This window comes from Amyelois transitella, chromosome 2, assembly GCF_032362555.1.
Source record: "Amyelois transitella isolate CPQ chromosome 2, ilAmyTran1.1, whole genome shotgun sequence".
Taxonomy (NCBI): domain Eukaryota; kingdom Metazoa; phylum Arthropoda; class Insecta; order Lepidoptera; family Pyralidae; genus Amyelois; species Amyelois transitella.
Genome location: NC_083505.1, coordinates 4,141,494 through 4,160,519, shown reverse-complemented (window position 1 = coordinate 4,160,519; position 19,026 = coordinate 4,141,494). Strand labels below are relative to the sequence as shown.

The window sequence follows — 19,026 nt, the reverse complement described above, 5'->3', positions numbered from 1 at the left end:
ACAAATCGTTTCTAGTGATTAAAACAGGCCGTGTGAAGTAGTTTTGTTTGTACCTCGTAATTAGTTATGCTAGCGTAGCGTTACCACATGCATATTTATTATGTACCAGCGATAGGGATCTTGTTACGCTGGAGTTCTATCCGCTGATGTCACTAGAAATAATTGTTGTTTTTATCAAACCATTCTCATATAGGTATTATCAGAATATTTTTAAGTTACAACATTTACTAGTTTGTATAAATTAGTATTTTTTTCAAAAAACAGAACCGTCTATTAAGTTCCATTCGATATTAAGTGACTAATAAAGACTGCATGATATAATAGCTTTCCAATTAATCGATTCGCCACGGAAGAAATTCAAATTGGCTCTCATTTCCTGAGAGAGGGCGCCGCGATCGGCACCTGTGCTGCATCCTGTCGGCAATTAGGCTTTTACCCTAAATAAAGCCCTTTAGGACACCGCTCAAAGCGACAGTTCATTTGTGACGTCATATTTCATACCATGCGAGAGTTCACTGCAGTTGCACATGTTGCAGTAAATTGGGGTTACTAAAGCTGTGCCAAAGGGTTGGTCACTTTATCTAGTTCAAAATTACATGTGTAATTTTAGTTGTATAATTATTTGTTTGACTTGTATAATAAGCGTTTAAATTGCCAACATGTCGAGTAGCATTGACCTACATTCTTAATGATATGTGTTTTTACTTGCCGGTGACATTTTAATGACAATTTCAATGGCCCTGACTATGACCACCAACGATGCAACGCATTCTCTAATTTTTAATTAACTAACATATTAATTTTTAACTATACATTACTTCTGAGATCCAGTTAGGGCAGTAAGTAAGTCATCATGCCGTAAAATAATCTGCATAGGTTTTACAATGGAACTTCTATGTATAGCTATATTTTTGGCAAATTCCATCATATTTCTTTATTCGTACTTTTTGTTTAAAAAATTCCGTTTACCACACCGATGTCTCTATTTAACAATTGTTTCTAATTATATTTTCTTATTTGAACCTGGCGAGATAAACCATATTATTTAATCAATTCTTCATGACCAGTTTAATGAAGGTAACCAACACTTCGTACTTATTTCATGATGGTAACCTACGCTTATATTACTACACGATATAATTCAAAAGTTCCACTATTACACCTGTAACCGAACTAAACCTTGGTCGAGCAACTCATCATACATAAAAGGATTCCCTGCATTTTGCTCGTTTTAATGTCAAGACGTGATAAGATCAGCGGGTGAGATCGGCACCTATTTATTTAATCAGCTTGAGCGATGGACAATGCCCCATTGTGCTGGAAGACCTGATTTATTGTCCAACGCTCATCTATAATGGACCTATCCTTGTTTTATAAGGAGATAAGCATAACGTTCTTTAATTGCTTATTTGATGCACTCGTAACTAGTTTGCGGAAAACGCCTTATAGGATAGCGGAAATGTTTTGTGTTTTAATGAATGTGTTGCAGTTTCCTTGTTTGTGACACTAATTTAGAATAAATATTGTCAGTTCTTTATTATTATTGTTCGACTAAACCTCGGTAGACCCTTAAATAGGAATTATGGGGTTCGAGAAGCTTTCTTATTCTATATGGCGCTTATTAAGTTATTGAACAGTCAATAATTGCTTATCATTTAAATTTATTCCGAACTGTCTTTAGACGCGTAATAATGACTTTATAAAACGAGATAAAATTTTATATCTTTATTTTAATCATCATAACTTTTATATCCAATAGCCTGGCAATGTGTTAAAATCAAATATTTAAATTTCCAAGTTAATGTTTCATTCGGCGGATGAAATTTAAAATTTTGACACTACTATGGAGGCTCATTTTAATAAGCCAGTAAATGTTTGTTAATTATTAACACGTTATTAATTTATGTGTATAAATTAATTAAAAGTTAAAATCGCACGATCAACACTTAATCATGTGTTTAATTTGCTGATTGAGTGCATGAAAACTAGTTTTGAGTTTAAATGTTAAAACTATATTCGTATATTTAGGTTGAATAATAGTAGGTATAGTATGAAGTATTATATAATTAAATTTAATAATAGTAGGTATATATATTATTTCCAATTTTATGCTTTTATTCTATTGGTATAGCAGATACCACTGATATGACAATTATAGTTAGGCACTACATAATATTTTGTCACAGCTAGCTAAGATTATGTAAGATTTTTTCATGTTAAAGATTATTTGGCAGCTCAAAATATTGTAATTTAATAGTATAAGTTAAAACCTTCATTTTGAAATTAAAACTAAAGTAGGTACATTAGCATAGGGCTGGACTTGATCGCTAATCGGTGCGGTGTCAAAAATGTTTAATTAAAAAGATTGATGCTTACCGGCAAGCGCCAGAAGTACAGTGGAGTTGCAAACTTATCTAATTAGTTAGCGGCGAGAGGGACGTGCTTAGGGCTGCCACTGTACTGAAAGAGGTCTGTAATTTTTTGCAGTTTTTTATCATTTTATTCCGCCTTTTATTGTGGATTTTGATACAACAGTTAATATTGTAATTAAATAGGTATAAGTACAAGAAAAAATGATGAGAACACTTCACTAAAGAAGTAGAAAAATTTTTCTGTAATTATAAATTATAACTAAACCAAAAAAAAGTTTTCACCCAAGCCATAACTAATTCCACTAAACCCACATGTTTGACACATGATTATTTAATTTATATGCTATTTTCTAAAGGTTGACTGTTAGAGAAAGATATGAGCATTAAATTCACCTATTGTACCTTCAAGGCTTAATAAAGTTTTAAATAAATATCTTTAAGTAATGAATATTTTTTGGTGTGTGTTAGGTGAAAAATAATTTACTTGCAAGAGGCAGCCCTACGGGGGCGTACTGTGGGTTGTAAAGGAGACGGCGCGGGCCGCGGGGAGCAGACGGGGCAATTAGCGGTGATAGTCGATTAGCTCATCGTGCGAGCGCGGCTTTTGACAAATGTTACTGCTAATCAATTTATTATTTACTAACTTGGAGACCCGACTTCGCTTATTTATGACAACTATTCTGGAATTGATTTAACTAGCAGCAGTTGAAGGTAGAGCATATTATTATAACCGCGTATCAATTACGCTTTAGTATACTTATCGTAGTAATAAATGCAGCTTAAAATTCAAAACATTTATTATTTTTACTGTTTTATGATTAATAAATATGTCTATAACTTTAAGTCGAAACTCATTCATTCATTACCCAATTTTGTGCTAGATAACTTGTATTTTATAGTGTTATTGTTTTAATAATTATTTAGTCGCAATCATAAGTTTCCACTAATGAATTTATATTTATGACGTAACGCCTAATTGACTACACCGGTTTTTGCTTCGTCTCATTAAACATCGAGAGGACATAAATCTTCTAATTTATTCTGAATGTTGCACTCCATGTATGTCGTTTAAAGATAAATGTAACTTTCTAAATAATTTATTTAAATTTCATTTTACCTTAATAAATAAACTTCAATATGTAAATTAAATTATGAACATCATCTAAACCAAAAAATTCCAAAAACAAAAGTCAGATCAAAGTTTGCAAATCAAGTACTTCTTTGTATGTCAATTTTGACGGATATATTTGCGAAAATCAGTATCTCGCCACGTCACCGCTGTAGCATTATGATTAGCCCTTATATTTTGTGGCTTTTGTATCAAGTACTGAGCCGGAATGAGTCGATAGTATATAAAATATAAAAATATTTTTAATATCTTATTGCAAAATAAATACACTAAGGACCTATATAACCTTTGTTAGTCAGATCCCAACAATGGCACTCGTGCATACTTGACTAACATTCCACTTACCCGTACAGCTAATTAGCGAGTGATCGTGCCAGTAGATAGAACCAGTAAACCACGGTTCACTGGGGTCAGGCGAGAATTTTATTGTTTCTTACTTATAGTAAAATTACAAATGTATAATTCACAGCCCCAAAGGTCTTGTTTGTTGTATAAATTAAATAAACTAAGGTACTAGGCATTTCTTGTTATGGGATGAATTTACTAAAACGATTCTAAGTCAGGTCTTAGTCATTTTAAAAATAAAATATTAGGTAGGTACAAATGAAATGATAATTAAAGATTACTAAAATCTGAAATACCATCTTACTTTATTCAAACGGAAGTACTTAGGTACCTAGATATTTTTTACTAATTGAGCAAATTAAAATAAGCTCTTGGTTTGAAAGATTGATAACTAAAAGTTTAGCAATAAATTGGAGGCTTTAATGCTGAGATAATTAATTCGTAGCACAAATTAATTGATCGGTACTAAGTAATTAGACAACTTGGGCGAACAAAACGTTTTATTAAGTCATAATTCAAACGACGCCTGTTTTTACAAAATTAAAAATACTTTTTTAATAACTTTGCGTTTTCGGTTTTTTTTTTGGGATTAGGGATAGATGAAAACCAAGAGAAGTTCATTTTTAGTCTTATTGAAGTATCTTAATGTAGTTTAAATTTGCCTTATCAAATTTGGCTTTATCCATAGTACCTATTATTTTCATAAGTTTTCATAAGTCCATGTGACTTTTCTTTGTTTTATTTTTGCCAATTTGAAAGCGCGAATGTTTTATATATTAGATCGAACATTGCATGATCAACTTTAATTACTATTAAACGAAAATGTACCTGTTTAGTAATTTGTGTAGAAGCGCTAACTACCAAATTCTAATTTCTGTTAACGGCTTCATATTTGAACCTAAAGTTTGCATAATAGCTAATGATCGTATGTTGTATGTTACTAGCGCTCTCTTTGTTAGTATTATAGTAATATTGTAGTACCCCCTCTTTAAATGATAAAGTCAGGTACTACACTACTGTAAGTACTTACAACTATACTACTTATTATCAAATCAGAATAGAATTATTCTAATTTCTCGTTAAAGTCATACGACCTTATAAAACCTACTATTTTGTAAAATAAAATATTATTAATATTACCAATTTGATCAGATTAAATCTAAGAAAATCCCAATTTTAAAGTAATCTAAACGAAGCACGCCCTAACTTTTGTTAAGTTTTTCCGCTCTAACAGTAGTTTCGCTAACCGGCCACCGTGGAACAAGACATTTAATTAAAGGACGCTCACCTTGCCGACCTCAAAACTTTATCTACTAGATGCGATAATTAAATTACACGCCGTAATACATCATTTCTGGAAATAGGCACACGGTAGTGGTGTAATTAATTGAGTAAATTGAGTCGTTACCCGGTCGGTTAATAGGCGCGTCCACGAGTTGATAACATGATCATGTCGGGGTGTCGGGCTGCGCAGGACTCCGGGACGCTATCGTGGCAATCGCGTCCTGCTATACACTCGGTGCATTTTTCCACACTAATAATAGTTTCGGTAAGCGGCCACTGGAGTAGAACAAGGCTTAATTAAAGTACGCTCACCTCACGCCTGTTGTCGGCCGGCTCATCGCATGCGCCTTAATTAGTTCAGACCCTAACGGGCTTATTTTGTTTTTCTCGGGTAATTTTTAATTAAACGCTTGATTAAAATGAAAGTTTGCGTAAGTAGCAAGCGAGGAACAATCGAGCAGAGTTTAGGATAATGAATTGATGGTGTTACTTTGCTCGCTTGCCGCTCGCTAGGGACTTAATTAAAAATCGCCGATAGAGTGTGTAGAGGGGAGTTCGAAACGAGTTTATGGAACTTAGTCTGGAGGCGCTGTTGTTTTACTAGGGTATGTCAATTTGAATACGGGATTGCTTCAGTTATGCGATTTTCTATTTTGCTCTCTGTCTACAAATGTTTTTCTAGAAAACAAATGCTTTTTTCTAAGTGGTCACTCGAATTATGGCTTAACAATTGGGGTGTAAATTGCAAATTAAGATTGCAGAAAAATATGCTGAGTGGCAACACTCAGTATATTTAATAATATAAAATATTTAATAAAATTCATTACAATCATTAAATAAGCAATTGTTTAATGATTGTAATGAATTTTATTCATTTACATGCCTTTTGATTATTTTAAAGACAAGAGACAACAAAAAGCGTGGCCTTGCAACGAACATGATATTCATTAGGCTGTTTCTGATTTGTCAAACAGCTTGATTCACATACGAACCTAGCTCGGCGTATGTCATTAGCAAATTCTTGGGTTGTCGCCGGCACGCGCCGCTAACGAGTTTCTTACTAACGACGTGCTAACTTGATACACCGACGTAGGGTTGGCAAATTAAGCCTTCTTCCCCGCAAGATCGGTTACGTCGCTTGTTAGTCCGCGTCTAACAGATCCCAAGTAAATGTGCTGTTAGGTGCATTATGCGCATTCTGATAATGACGTTCGTGGCTGCGACGTGTTATCGTTAACAGTGCAGAATGAAGTGGTTTTCGTTTACATTATTCATACTTAGGTGAGACTTCCCTGTAATTTGTTGGTGTTAACCAGCGATATATTTGGTTATGATTTTGATTTATTAGGACATTATGTACTTTCCTTATTAGTATAGTTTTTATCTGCTTCGTCCTTCTCCTTATCAGTTACCATGTTAAGCATTTATGAAAAAAGTATTGGCATTATGTAATAGTACTTATCCTAAATTAGGTTATAAAAACTAAACATGATTTTCGTATCTACACATCTCCTCTCACACATACAATAGGTAACATTTCTTATCAAAACAATTTCAAAAAACTTGAGATTATGCTAATCTCCTTCATAATTTAGAGTCAAAACTACAAATAGCAGTAAGAATAGAGAAAAATGAACTTGTGATAACCCTATATCTAACTTAGGAGATGCATTGTGATCGAATATCGTTATTCAATATGACGTTTATTGACTGCTCGGCAACTAACGCTTGTTAGGAACTGTTGCATGCATATTATGTATGACGGCTGTTATATGTTAATTTCATTTGCGTCTATTTAACTATGATTTGTTTAAAAAAAACATGTCTCCTGAATGACGTTTTTAATTATTCGATTGAAATCTATGGAGGATCGTATGAAAATTAAACAGAGAAGATCATTTAAAGATTTCGAAGTGTACTTTTTAAATCGAAGTGATTTTATGATTTTATTTATTCGCTGTTTATCAACCTGTTATAAAATAAAAAGGGTGTGGAAAAATAAATCACGAATTTGTTTGCTATTTGCACAAAGTTTAAATTCCACACAAAAACCTTGTAAGTTAGATGGTGACGGAGTCATAACGATTGCTATAACCGAAAAAAAATAATCATTTTATATTCTTACTTTGCGACGGAGAGTCGATCGTGAAGCAACAAGTAAGAGTGTTGGCTCGGACGCTTCCCGCTTTATTGAAGCCATTCGTCTCCGAGGTCCTGTTACCCCCCTTCCTCCCCGCTCCACCATCGCACCTCTCTTAACTACTCATTACATTTTATCACTAGGTCGATAGATCACATAATTGATTTGAGAATTTGGTCAGTTTTATATTAACTGTACAGTAATTTAAGAAATTTCGAGTTCTTCATGGGATTTCCATTATGTATAACGAAGACGTTGCAGATAAAAGGCTATGGGATAGTCTAATAACCTTCAGATTTTTCTTTTAGGCGATGGGTAAGCATCCTGTAACTATTTGAATCTCAAATCCATCATAAAGCTATACAACTGATCGTGGCTTCTCAGTCTTTGAGAAACTGTTGGATCTGACTACCCCATAAGGGATAAAGACGTGATTATATGTACGTTTGTAGAAATTAATAATTTAGAAAAAATAACGGGTTTTAATCAAACAAATATATATATTATTAAGTCCGCCATTATGGTTTGAAAGTTTGTAATTTGGTTAAGTACCATTTATTTCATTCACCTACAAGTATGTATGTTATTAAAATACGAGTATATTGAATGTAATTCTTGTGAAAATCTCTCCTCTTCAACTGCCTGTCGCTTTAAAGACCTACCCGAGTGGCTTTAAAATCTCGTCACAATTCAAATAACTCGCCAAGCATGCACCTCGTGACGTTCCCCTTAATGAATAAAATAACATGTCAACATACAGCTTCATCTTAAATTAATGAACATTCAGAAGAAGGTTTCCAATTTCACAAGTAAGAATAGCAAATAAACTTCCACGCTCAAAAGTTCCCATATTAAACTCGTGTTAAGACACACATTCGTTAATTAATATCGGTATGAAAGGTAACCTAAAAGTTGAGCCTCTACTTCACTTGATAACACTGAAAAACGAGCACTCCAATTTCTTAAGGTGACCCTTCGAAAGTTGATTAGACAAAATTTACGGACGGATTATAAAAGACACATGTTAATGTTGTACGTCCTAATTAATAGTCCATTTAGTGGACTAATGTGACCAAATATCTAAACATGATTAAAGAACTCGTTTTCAACTTTCGGGAGTCAGTTATGTTAATCAAGGCATTATATTTAATGAGAATACATTTAAATAACTTTAGTAGGTAATTTTATCTAAGAGTAACTTAATAATGTAAATAATTCTCGTTTCATTTAATGAAGAAATTCATTGGTATGTATCTTTTTCTTTTCTTTTAAAAGTATACTACCTATCCGTTTGTTTTACCTATAAGATCTATTTTAATTAATCATTATTTACAAATTTGTGGTATTAATGTTTTTCTCTTATGTTTACGTATATCTCGAGCACTCGCAGCGTCCAACACAAATAGATTCGTACATGTTTGTCTTGGCTGGGTTTAATTAATTTTACCTTCATACGCCGATACTGTTTGCCGGCGCTCCTTAATTGAAAACCCTCTTACCGGAGTAAATGAAATCAAATCCTATTTGCTACCGCTGATTGAAGTGAATTTATCTTTAAGACTTTCAAATTTATCTTGAACTCGTTCGGGGTTAAGTTTATTTATATGTACGCCACAGAATTAAAGTTTCATGGTATCGTGGTTTATAGAATCCCTCTGATGGGTTTGAATGAGGCCAATCCACTAGATATTTGTCGTGCTTTGTTTCTCAGAGTAATTTCGGTATGCTTTTTTTTATTTATTAAATAGTTCCACCTACATTTACAGTAATATATATCGGAAAATAAACTTGCTGATATCTGGCATATATATGCCAGTTACATGTACTACCGCCAGCAATAGTTTTAAATAAGTCTCTGAACAACTCATTAATAATGCCTCTTTGAAGAAATTGGTTTGAAACAGTCATTTTATTTTCATCCTTCTGTACGCTTATTACTTACTCTATTCACAAAAGAAGCGCAAGTAATTAAATTTTGATTGGTTTCGGTGGATTGTTGCGATTTATTTAAGATTTATTAATATTCAAGGGTTGTAAATAATGCGGCCGGCCGCGACGCTAATAGCATCGCAATAATGACTCATTAAGTATTAAATAGCGCCATTAAACGGGCGGTTCTTATTCCCACGGACAGGGTGGAAGAAGTGGGAAGAGACGGACAATCTTGTGTCATTGTAGCTACACAAATCTGCAGTTAATTTTAAAATGAAGATAGAGTTATATTTTGTTTGATATTTCGTTCTTCTTCTTCACTCACTTTCTACCATTTCGGTTATCCCTATTTTGGGCAGTGAGGGTCCAGTTGCTGCATTCCATCTTTCTCAGATCATCCTTCTACCACATTTGCCATCCCCCTCCTGGTTTCACGTCAAAGATGGTCGCTATGTTAGGACTTTTTTTCACTAGAACTTTTTTTTGCCAAGTTGATCTCAATCGTGATACTTTCCATTATGTAAACTTTAAATAATCTAAAGATAAAATTTAGTCAATCATACAGTCTTAAATTCTATAGAAGCAATTTCTTTGTATGTAAACCCGAAAATACTTTTATTGTCTTCATATGTTATTTTAAGAATATATACTAAGTTTAGGACTTAGGTACGAGTACGCAAAGTGATTTATTGCTGACGTCTCAGCTTACCTTTATTATTCATTCATCACTGTTTAACGAGCATTATCGTCGTATTTTAATGGACCGCAGCTTTGTAAGGTAACTGTACACATTGGTCAAGCCAATGAACCACAAAATGAAGATATTTGACGAGCGTTGAGCTGGAGCTGGTACTCGCGCGCGTATATTAAAATACTATGCCGCATTTGATTTTTATATTAAAACAAAAATCGCCAAAAAACAATTCAAATTCAAACGATACCAAAGCCGAATTTAGAAAAGGACGTTTATATAGCTAAATTAAAAAAAAACCAAACCTATTCATCTGTTAACACGGCAGCTTGGCATGCCAAGAAAATGGCATAATGTTAGCAGAGTAAAACATTAATTTTAATGGTTTGCTATGCTAGCAATACGGAATTCCTAGAAGAAAAAAAGTTAATATAGAAGTATACCTGTATCTTCTTATTATTTTCTTCTAAAATTTGTTTTTCCACGGATTGTTGGGATTCGACAGCGCTGGCGCAACGCGTTGGCTCAATGTATAGAACTGCCTTACACACGGCCACTTACTGAGGCATCATGGGTCAAGCGGGCTCAACTCGCTCTTATAAATTGATACGTACGCGTACACTATTAGTCACTCGTATTAAAATTATAGAGACTATTAAAGGGAAGAATGTTTCTAATGATAGATAAAGGTAATCTCTCAAATTAATTAGTACCTTGAATTATGAAAAATATTGCGCAAACGAAAGATGATACTGTTTGTCTTGTAAGTTAACGTAGATATTATAACAATATCGCATTTAAATTATTTTTAAACATATAATCACGTCTATATCCCTTGCGGGGTAGACAGAGCTAACAGTCTTGTAAAGACTGATAGGCCACGTTCAGCTATTTGGCTTTAAGATAGAATTGAGATTCTAATAGTGACGGGTTGCTAGCCCATCGCCTGAAAGAAGAATTTCAAGTTTATAGGCCTACCCCTTAGTCGCCTTTTACGACATCCATGGGAGAGTGATGGAGTGGTCCTATTCTTTTCTGTATTGGTGCCAGGAACCACACGGCACCAATACAGAAAAGAAAAAAATATTTTTAAAGTTCTTGTAAAACCAATAAGCCTTTTTTACGCAGTCGATAACGCTTTATCAGTTTCCATTTGGCATCGTTTAAGTCTTCACAGATATCTAAAGATAAAATAGAAAGAGAGGTATAGTGTAACGGTCATCTCGTGCTAACCTTGTTTATACATACCCTTAAGAATTTTAGAACTAAATTAGGGTTTAGTTATTAGGGTTAATTACTCTCCAAGCGATCCAACCGCTGCTCTCGCCATGTTAAAATACAGGACTGCAATTCCAATTTATAACATGCTATTCGTATGTCTTTTTTTCCGCCTGGCGTTACTCCCGGTTACGTCCTCGCCCATCCAGAGGTGCACCTCTGCTATTCTTTGTATATCACACATTAAATACCTCAGTCATCATTTAAGTAATTTGATTACTGATTGATTGTATTTTGTTCCAGAATGTTCGGCACAGGCGGCGCGTGCGCAGCTTGCGGACAAGCGATTCCGGCGAGCGAATTTGTGATGAGAACCAACGCGCCGCAGCAGCCGCTACACGTCTTCCACATAAAATGCTTTGCGTGCTCCAAATGTGGTTCACACCTCATGCAAGGCGATAGGTTAGTATAAATATTGCCTTTAAAATAAGAAGCAATAAACATTACTTTAAAAGTTTTACTATTCGTTATATCTATTACGAACTCGTAATTCGCGTTCTTACTAACGCCTTAATGAATGAAGGCTGTTTATCAATCTCGATCAGAAAATTGCAAATAAAATGAACAGTTTTGTTATTTTACAGCAAATTTTTATGTATTGCATTTGATTTCCAAAGAGTTACCTAATGTACGGTATATCATATAATTAATTTTAATCTAGTTTTTGGTATGCCTAAAAATAATTATCACATAGAAAAATAAAAGCACCTTTTTGTTGTATAACAATATACAATACAATATATTTATAAAACAGAAATATTATCTTAAGTTGATAAACCCAAGATAAATAACTTAAAAACTTTATGATATATTCAAAGAGGTTTAGAAACAGTACCATTTTTTTTTTAATTAAAAAACCACAGGTTATAAAAAAAATCTTTGTCAAAACTTTTTTTATTTCAACAACACGTGTTATAAAGCAACACTTCTACTCTATTTATATTTGTCATTGAGACATTATCCAACGCTTGCGCTTCGCCGCGCAACGAGAGCGGACGGATTTATGCAACAAATGAATGAGCCCATCACGATCCAAACTAGTTAATTAGTATCGAGAAATGATGTATCAGTATCACTCTCGAACTCATCAGTTATGTGAAATGTTATGCGCGTCTCTACTACTTGATTCAAAACTGTTATTTCTCAACAATTATAGAACGAATAATTTTAGCATCATTATTATCAAGCAAAATACTTTAATTCGTAAATTTAGATAAATGAGAGCATCTCAGTAGGTGTCCAGTCAATTTCAAGCATATATACTTGTATTCAGGACGGCATGTCAGATAAAACTAATTTGTTTACAGATAGCTACTTATAAACCTCAGATCAAAAATAAAAACCCAACCGACTGGGCTGACTTGCGTGTGTTTGCGTGAAAAGGAGAAAATTTGTTTTTTTATTAATATGTGTGAGTAAACGAAGCAAAGGTATATAGGGAAAATGGGAATCGAAAAGTTATATTCTCTACCTAAGAACCAACCCAATTTGAAGCAGATGTATTCTGTGCTTGAGGATATACAGCTTGAGTTTGATCCTGGTGTATCCTGTTATCAAATTCTGTTTAACTTTTATACCTTATTTAATAAAAATCATTACTTCAATGGCACAATTTTCAGGTATTATATGCTCGCGGGTTCACTAGTCTGCGAGCAGGACTGGCAAAAGCTGATGAAGAGTGCGAACGCCGGGTCAGGACCCGTCGCGCCCGTGCGCAAGGGCAAGGTGGGCCGTCCGCGCCGCTCGAGAGAATGAGCCCCGGCGCCCGCGCCTCCTGCGCAACCACACTCGCATAGGGACTATGAGGAGGTATGTATCGAAGTCGTATTCCATATTTAAATGTTTTAACTGGCCATTAATAATATAATTGAAAATATGTTCAATAGGGAAATGAGATGAAATGTTACTAACAAGCAAATACGAGGGGGTACTAAGTCTAGTACTATTAAATTTTTTTCTGTGTTTGTAAGTACCATCTTGCATCGTCTCGACACTCTCTTGTATTCTAGGCAAGGCTCGCTTCCATATCATTTAAAATTATAATAACCCGAACAATACCACTATCGTTAATTAATTCTATTTATGTAAGTAATGCGAACATTCGCCATACAAGCGATTTAAACCGGATTCAAAGCAGGCATTATATTCTAAACGGACCACGTTCAACACAATCGCTGATCTTAATCGTTTCAACCGATGCTCGATCGATTGTCTAATCGGTCCATTCGATTCATTGGGTTTTTTCAATGAAGACTGCGGGGGCGGGGCGACCTCTAATAGTGACGGATATGTCGTGACTAAAACTTGATTAGGTTTATTATAATTAATTACGTTAATTAAAGTCTACCACTCGCTCTGAATGACGTCAACCCGTGCTCGTAACAAAATGGCCGAAAGATTAATAATGCAATTAATTTTCTAATACGTTTACACGTACATGATGAGGTGCAATTTATTATTTCATTATAATTATTACGGTAAATTAGATAGTCTACTGTTAATTCCAATTCTGTCTAACAGTACTTCTTCTTTAAAAACAAATTTATATTGGTTTCGAAAATTTCTATTAAATAATATATTGCCAAGGGAAACGTGTTCTATTATCCTGTAGTGAACTGGTAATTATACCTGACGATTAATAATAGTTTAAGTTATCATAAAACAAACCTAATTCTATGTTATCTTAGTTTGTAATTGTTTCCTACTCCCATTGAAATCGACACTTACTTGTTTTAAAGTCTTTTATAAATGCCTATAACATTTACATAGGGCGAGCAACTTCGCTAGCAACTAATTGGTGAAAAATTTTATCATGAGCTTTATAACTGTTTAGTTTGTCCTAATTCGTTCACATGTGTTTGGCTGAATATGTAATAAATATTATACATACTACTCATTTAATTAGTATGAGTTGCAATGGTTGCGGAGGTTAGACCGAGTCGTGTCGTGTAAAAACTGACTTACCAAATCCAAGATCATGAACAAAAGTCGCACTTCGGACTACTTCAAAATGATAAGGATTTAAACGGGTCAAAAAAGCGCCAAGAAGAAGGAAGAATAGTATGACTGAGTTGGCACTCGACTCGCTCGATTGACTCGACCATTATGAATTTCGTAATAAGTAATTTTTAGTCGGATACGACTAATTAAGTGTACCAGTTACCCTGCTAAGGTGCGTATCTAATTTGCTATCGTGGCAGACGACGACACGGTGATAAAATTGTAACATGCGTCGTAAAGTGACTGACACGCAGACTTAACCTCACCGTACCTGTATTGATGAAACACAATGTCAAAATAAAAAAAAAATTATGAATTAAGCATTAAGTAATATCGAAAAATCATGAGAACAGAATAGAATAGAATCTCCTACCGATTTACTCTTTTATTATAAATAATAAAATACTACCGACCATTATTGAAAACTACATTAATAGGTACCTACATAAGAAGTCCTTGTTTTACTAAGCACGCTTCAAAGCAAACATTTTGCATTTGCAATACAATGAAATGAAATGAATGCGCGTCCTTTTAAAGAGTTTAAAAATTCAAGAATCATAAGTGAAGCCGGGGTATGACGGGAGTAGTGCTTGCCGTCTGTTTGTCATTCTCTCGGATTACTGATCAAAAAAACTCGTTCGCATAGGTTTTTTTTCCCGATTTGTATAAAAGTGTTCACGAACCTCATGTTTCATATATGTATATGTTTCTATTCTCATCACCTCGACAGTTTCAACAAATTCAGTAGGTACTGATTTCAATACTAACAAAACAATGGCAAATAATTGCACGTTATCTTCGGGCCGTAGTGGTGGAATAACAAAATCTTAAAAGTTATGGAATGATGAATGATCTTAATCTGCAGCAAACTTTTTCTTCGTAAATTGATTCTAATTATCTCTCAATAAATAAGTAAAAATCTAATTTCAAACGCATTCCTCTTAAAAGGCGGAGTTTAAAAAATTAAATTGATTATGAGACGTGTGAACACCGCAAAGAGAAGTGGCGAAGAAATGCAATTAAGCTGTTCAATGAACATCGCACAAAGACTGCTTTGTTTGCGCGAGCGCCGGACCGCCGCCGCAGCCGCTCGTCCGGAACAAGCTACTTCTGACTACATATCATAATTTACCTTAAAACGATACATACTTATTTATTGATAGGTAACCAGTACTCACAAACAGCCCAGATGATATTAATTAACGCTAAGCTTTCTAATTGCAGTTTCGCCTTGTTGTACGATAGTTCATAGAGTTAATTATCTTGTAGAGCGACCATCGGCTAGCCGCGGGCGAGCTCTCTTTCCGTCCGGCGTGGCACGGACTTGCTTACGGCGTTTTCACAAAATGCACTGCTAACCAATCTCGAAGTTTAAACAGTCCAAACTTATTTCGGCAACTCATAAAACTATTGTCCGCACTTAATGGAACAACAATTCAGCCAACGTTAACATTAACAAGCGTCGCACTCTACTACAGTGTTGACAATACAAATGTACAAATCATACGATACTTATGTACTCACAAAAGCGTCTCTATTACAGGCAACCCTTTAATAAAACTACATAGTTGAATATAATGGCAAAGGCGGTAGTTGTTTGTGCGAACGCCGGTGGTCAAAGGCGCAATGTTAATTGGAAAGCACCTGGAAATGACAGCGCTTTATGGTGGGTATGGCGTAAAAATCAAGTTCGAGCGCGGGCCCCGATGCTCAAAGACTTGACCGTTTGGCGAGGTGGCTTTGTAACACGATTACGCCGACTTGTCAAAAGTTAATTAAATAACGTTTTTCCAAATTACCTGCCGGGCTCGACTTCAAAGTGCGCTCGCCGTGGCTTTGGGAATCTTTCCACAAAGGGCGTCGCTGCGGGCGAGGGTCGCGGCCTGTGATCTCGATCCTCTAATATAGTGCGCCGGACAGGTGGGAGATCTAACTCTTTGTAGCTCTGAGTCGTGGCTTTGTTACTTCATTCCGTCTCAATGACTTCTAGTCCACAATGGTTTTATCGATGTTGAGAGCTGGACATGATCGATGGTGGTTGTCAAGTAGTTTTATCTGTTATCGACCCTGAGATGATTTTGTAAACCTCACAGTTACTGCTTGTACAGAATATTTATACTATAACGGAACAACAGAAAATTGCGCTTTAAGTATGATTTTAAACTTACGTTTTCATTGTGTTTGCATTTTTTAAACCTTAATAATTTAAGAATACTACTCAAAGTACTTTACAAGTAATAATCATTTTGCCTTTCGTGAGAGTACACTGGGCATCGAACCCACTGCCTTCGCGTGCTACAGCCAATCATCCATACTCTCTAATTACTACACTTTAACTACTGGTTCAACTGACGCTACAAAAAGTGAATTATTCTATACAGAAGTATTATATATTATATATTGATTATAAAAATGCATTTTACAAGGTTTCTTCTTAAACTACAACAGGAAAAGTCTATTAGAAAAAAATGTTTTTTGATCATACTTACATAAAATACATACATACATATGGTCACGTCTATATCCCTTGTGGGGTAGACAGTACCAACAACTTACATAAAATAAACGAATTAAAAAATATCTGAAAGTGAATGACCATTATAAAAACAATAATTATATTGTTTTTATTCTTCACTACTGACTATAGCGTTTTCTCATAACTTTATAATTAGCCATTACCAAAGACTAACAAATATGTCTTACATTTAGTTACGCCAATTATATTTTCTAACGAGTAAAACGTAATTAAATCTATAGTCCTAATTATTTTCTTGATACACATTCGTTGCGAGCTCTAATTGGTGTATTAACGAATGCCAATTAGCGCCACTTCAAATATTAACCAACGCAACAGAAGCTGAGTATGTTTTAAATGAGAACATCACACTAATTTGAAACACCCTTATCATTATAAGGCACAATACACATGTTCATATAAAAATATAAAAAACAATTATCATTTTAATATGTTTTGTTTTTTCAATTTGGCAGTTTTTTATTCACACAATTGACCTTTTTAAAGAATTTCAGGAATAGACAAATACTTACGTATCGAAAAACAAAAACTCCGCTTTATGTATTTTGTGCAACGATTTGTTTACTTGTATCTTATTCAACATATGTAGAAGCATATACACAAGCAAATCTGCAATGTATGGTCGTTTAAAAATAATATTGCAGCAATTACCGGCAAGGCTATCCACTCCACAAAGTGTGTCAAGAAATTAGTGTTTAATTTATTCATTGGGCTGGGTTCGTGTCTAGTTTAGTTATTACGGCGGTAGTTAATAGTTAAGGCGTCAGGAGCCTTAGAAATTAATCACGCCCGTGACAATAAGGCCAGCCGCACACGGGGGGACCAAATTTACGAAACAAATTAATTAGTGCACGGTATGATAAACAGTTTACAATATTTATTTCATAAATATACTTTTTTAATTTATTTCGTTTTCCTTTTTGTGTTGCATTAGAATGTTATTTAAAAACTCATGACGTACATACATGTATACACAATTTTTAAACTTATCGTGAAGAAATCCCCAAAGAAAAAACTCTAAAAATTTCTTGAAAAATGTGACAACGGAGAGAAAACTTTAATTAACGCTAGTCCACATGTGGGGACAATTTACGTGTCTGCCTTTAATTTAAAATTAATACTCCGAGGCTGGTGGAAAATTTGAAAAGTTTGAACGACGTCGCCGGGCACGGGCCTCTGCTCCGCCGATTGCATTTTTATACAAGTAAGACAACCTCTTAGCTTATTAGGGAAGCCAGTTATTAGAGGGCCTTGGGATTTCTCCGCGGACGCCGCCTCCCAACGACTTCGACCCAGTTAATTAGTTTAATGGATACATTTCTTTACCGTTCCCCGTTTTCGTAGTACAATAACAAAAATCAACCCAATTCAGTTGCAATGAAAGAGAATTCAGGATCTGGCGCGCAATTTAGGGCAGCGCTGATGCACTTATGCAACGGCACATTTCCCACAGCCCGGTGCACTGGATCCGCATCCGCATACAACAAAGGACATCCTCCCACAATAGCTCCATTAAAATAATGCAAGTAAATGAGGATTTGCGGAGACGAGTCCGAATCCGGTGGCTCTGCTCACAATGCTGGAAGGCTGACGACGGTTAAAACACTATACGCGAACATGTTTCATTAGCTAAGTGGAGGCTTTTGGCGGGTGAATCTGTGTAATGCAGCAGACGCAGTGGCGCTTTTACTTAAACGCCGTAATTAAAACGCGCCCGCCCCGCTAAGGGCGCAGTTTTAAACTCGCTTCAACTAGTTTCGAGTGGCCAATTTAGTTTTAGTGTTACTCCGTGTTTGAGATGCGAATTTTGAGGGTAACAAAAACAGTTTAACTTAACATTATGCAATGAATTTAATGTTTATTCAGAAACAATTAAAGAAATTTCATCTTACGGCTTTAGTTTGCAATTAATAAACTAGTTTTTCTTCTCATCAAGAAAAGTCAATTATATGGTAGTGAAATAATAATCATATTTTGCGCACATAGCCGTAGCATGTTTCCGAGGTTTTCGCTCGTATTAATAACTTTATTGACAGCTAACGAGAAAATTGATCGACATTAACGATCTTAATAGAATCGTGGCTGGCGTCGATTCAATGCGTGTCGATGCCCGATCTCGAGTTAATTTAATTGAGACCGAGTTGAGTAATTAATTAGTGGCGAACGAGAGCTCTCAGCCGGATGAGGCCCCCACTACCGCTGTTTACAACCCTCTGCATACTGGCTGGTGTGACGACTGCGGCATGACACGCCACAAGACGCACACAAATACTGAATTTCTTCGGTTGATAGTAAGTTTTTAGTCGGGCAAAAATGGTA

General features: G+C 35.0%; 1 protein-coding gene across 1 annotated transcript in view; it reads left to right on the top strand.

Moving 5' to 3' along the window:
- LOC106143210 (LIM domain transcription factor LMO4) overlaps nucleotides 1-19,026 on the top strand; it is an 84,578-nt gene that overhangs the window by 39,284 nt on the left and 26,268 nt on the right. The window contains exons 3-4 of the mRNA XM_013345236.2: nucleotides 11,415-11,573; nucleotides 12,791-12,980. Of these exons, the coding sequence (XP_013200690.1) occupies nucleotides 11,415-11,573; nucleotides 12,791-12,926 (295 nt within the window). The 3' untranslated portion in view covers nucleotides 12,927-12,980. The remainder of the gene's footprint in view (nucleotides 1-11,414; nucleotides 11,574-12,790; nucleotides 12,981-19,026) is intronic.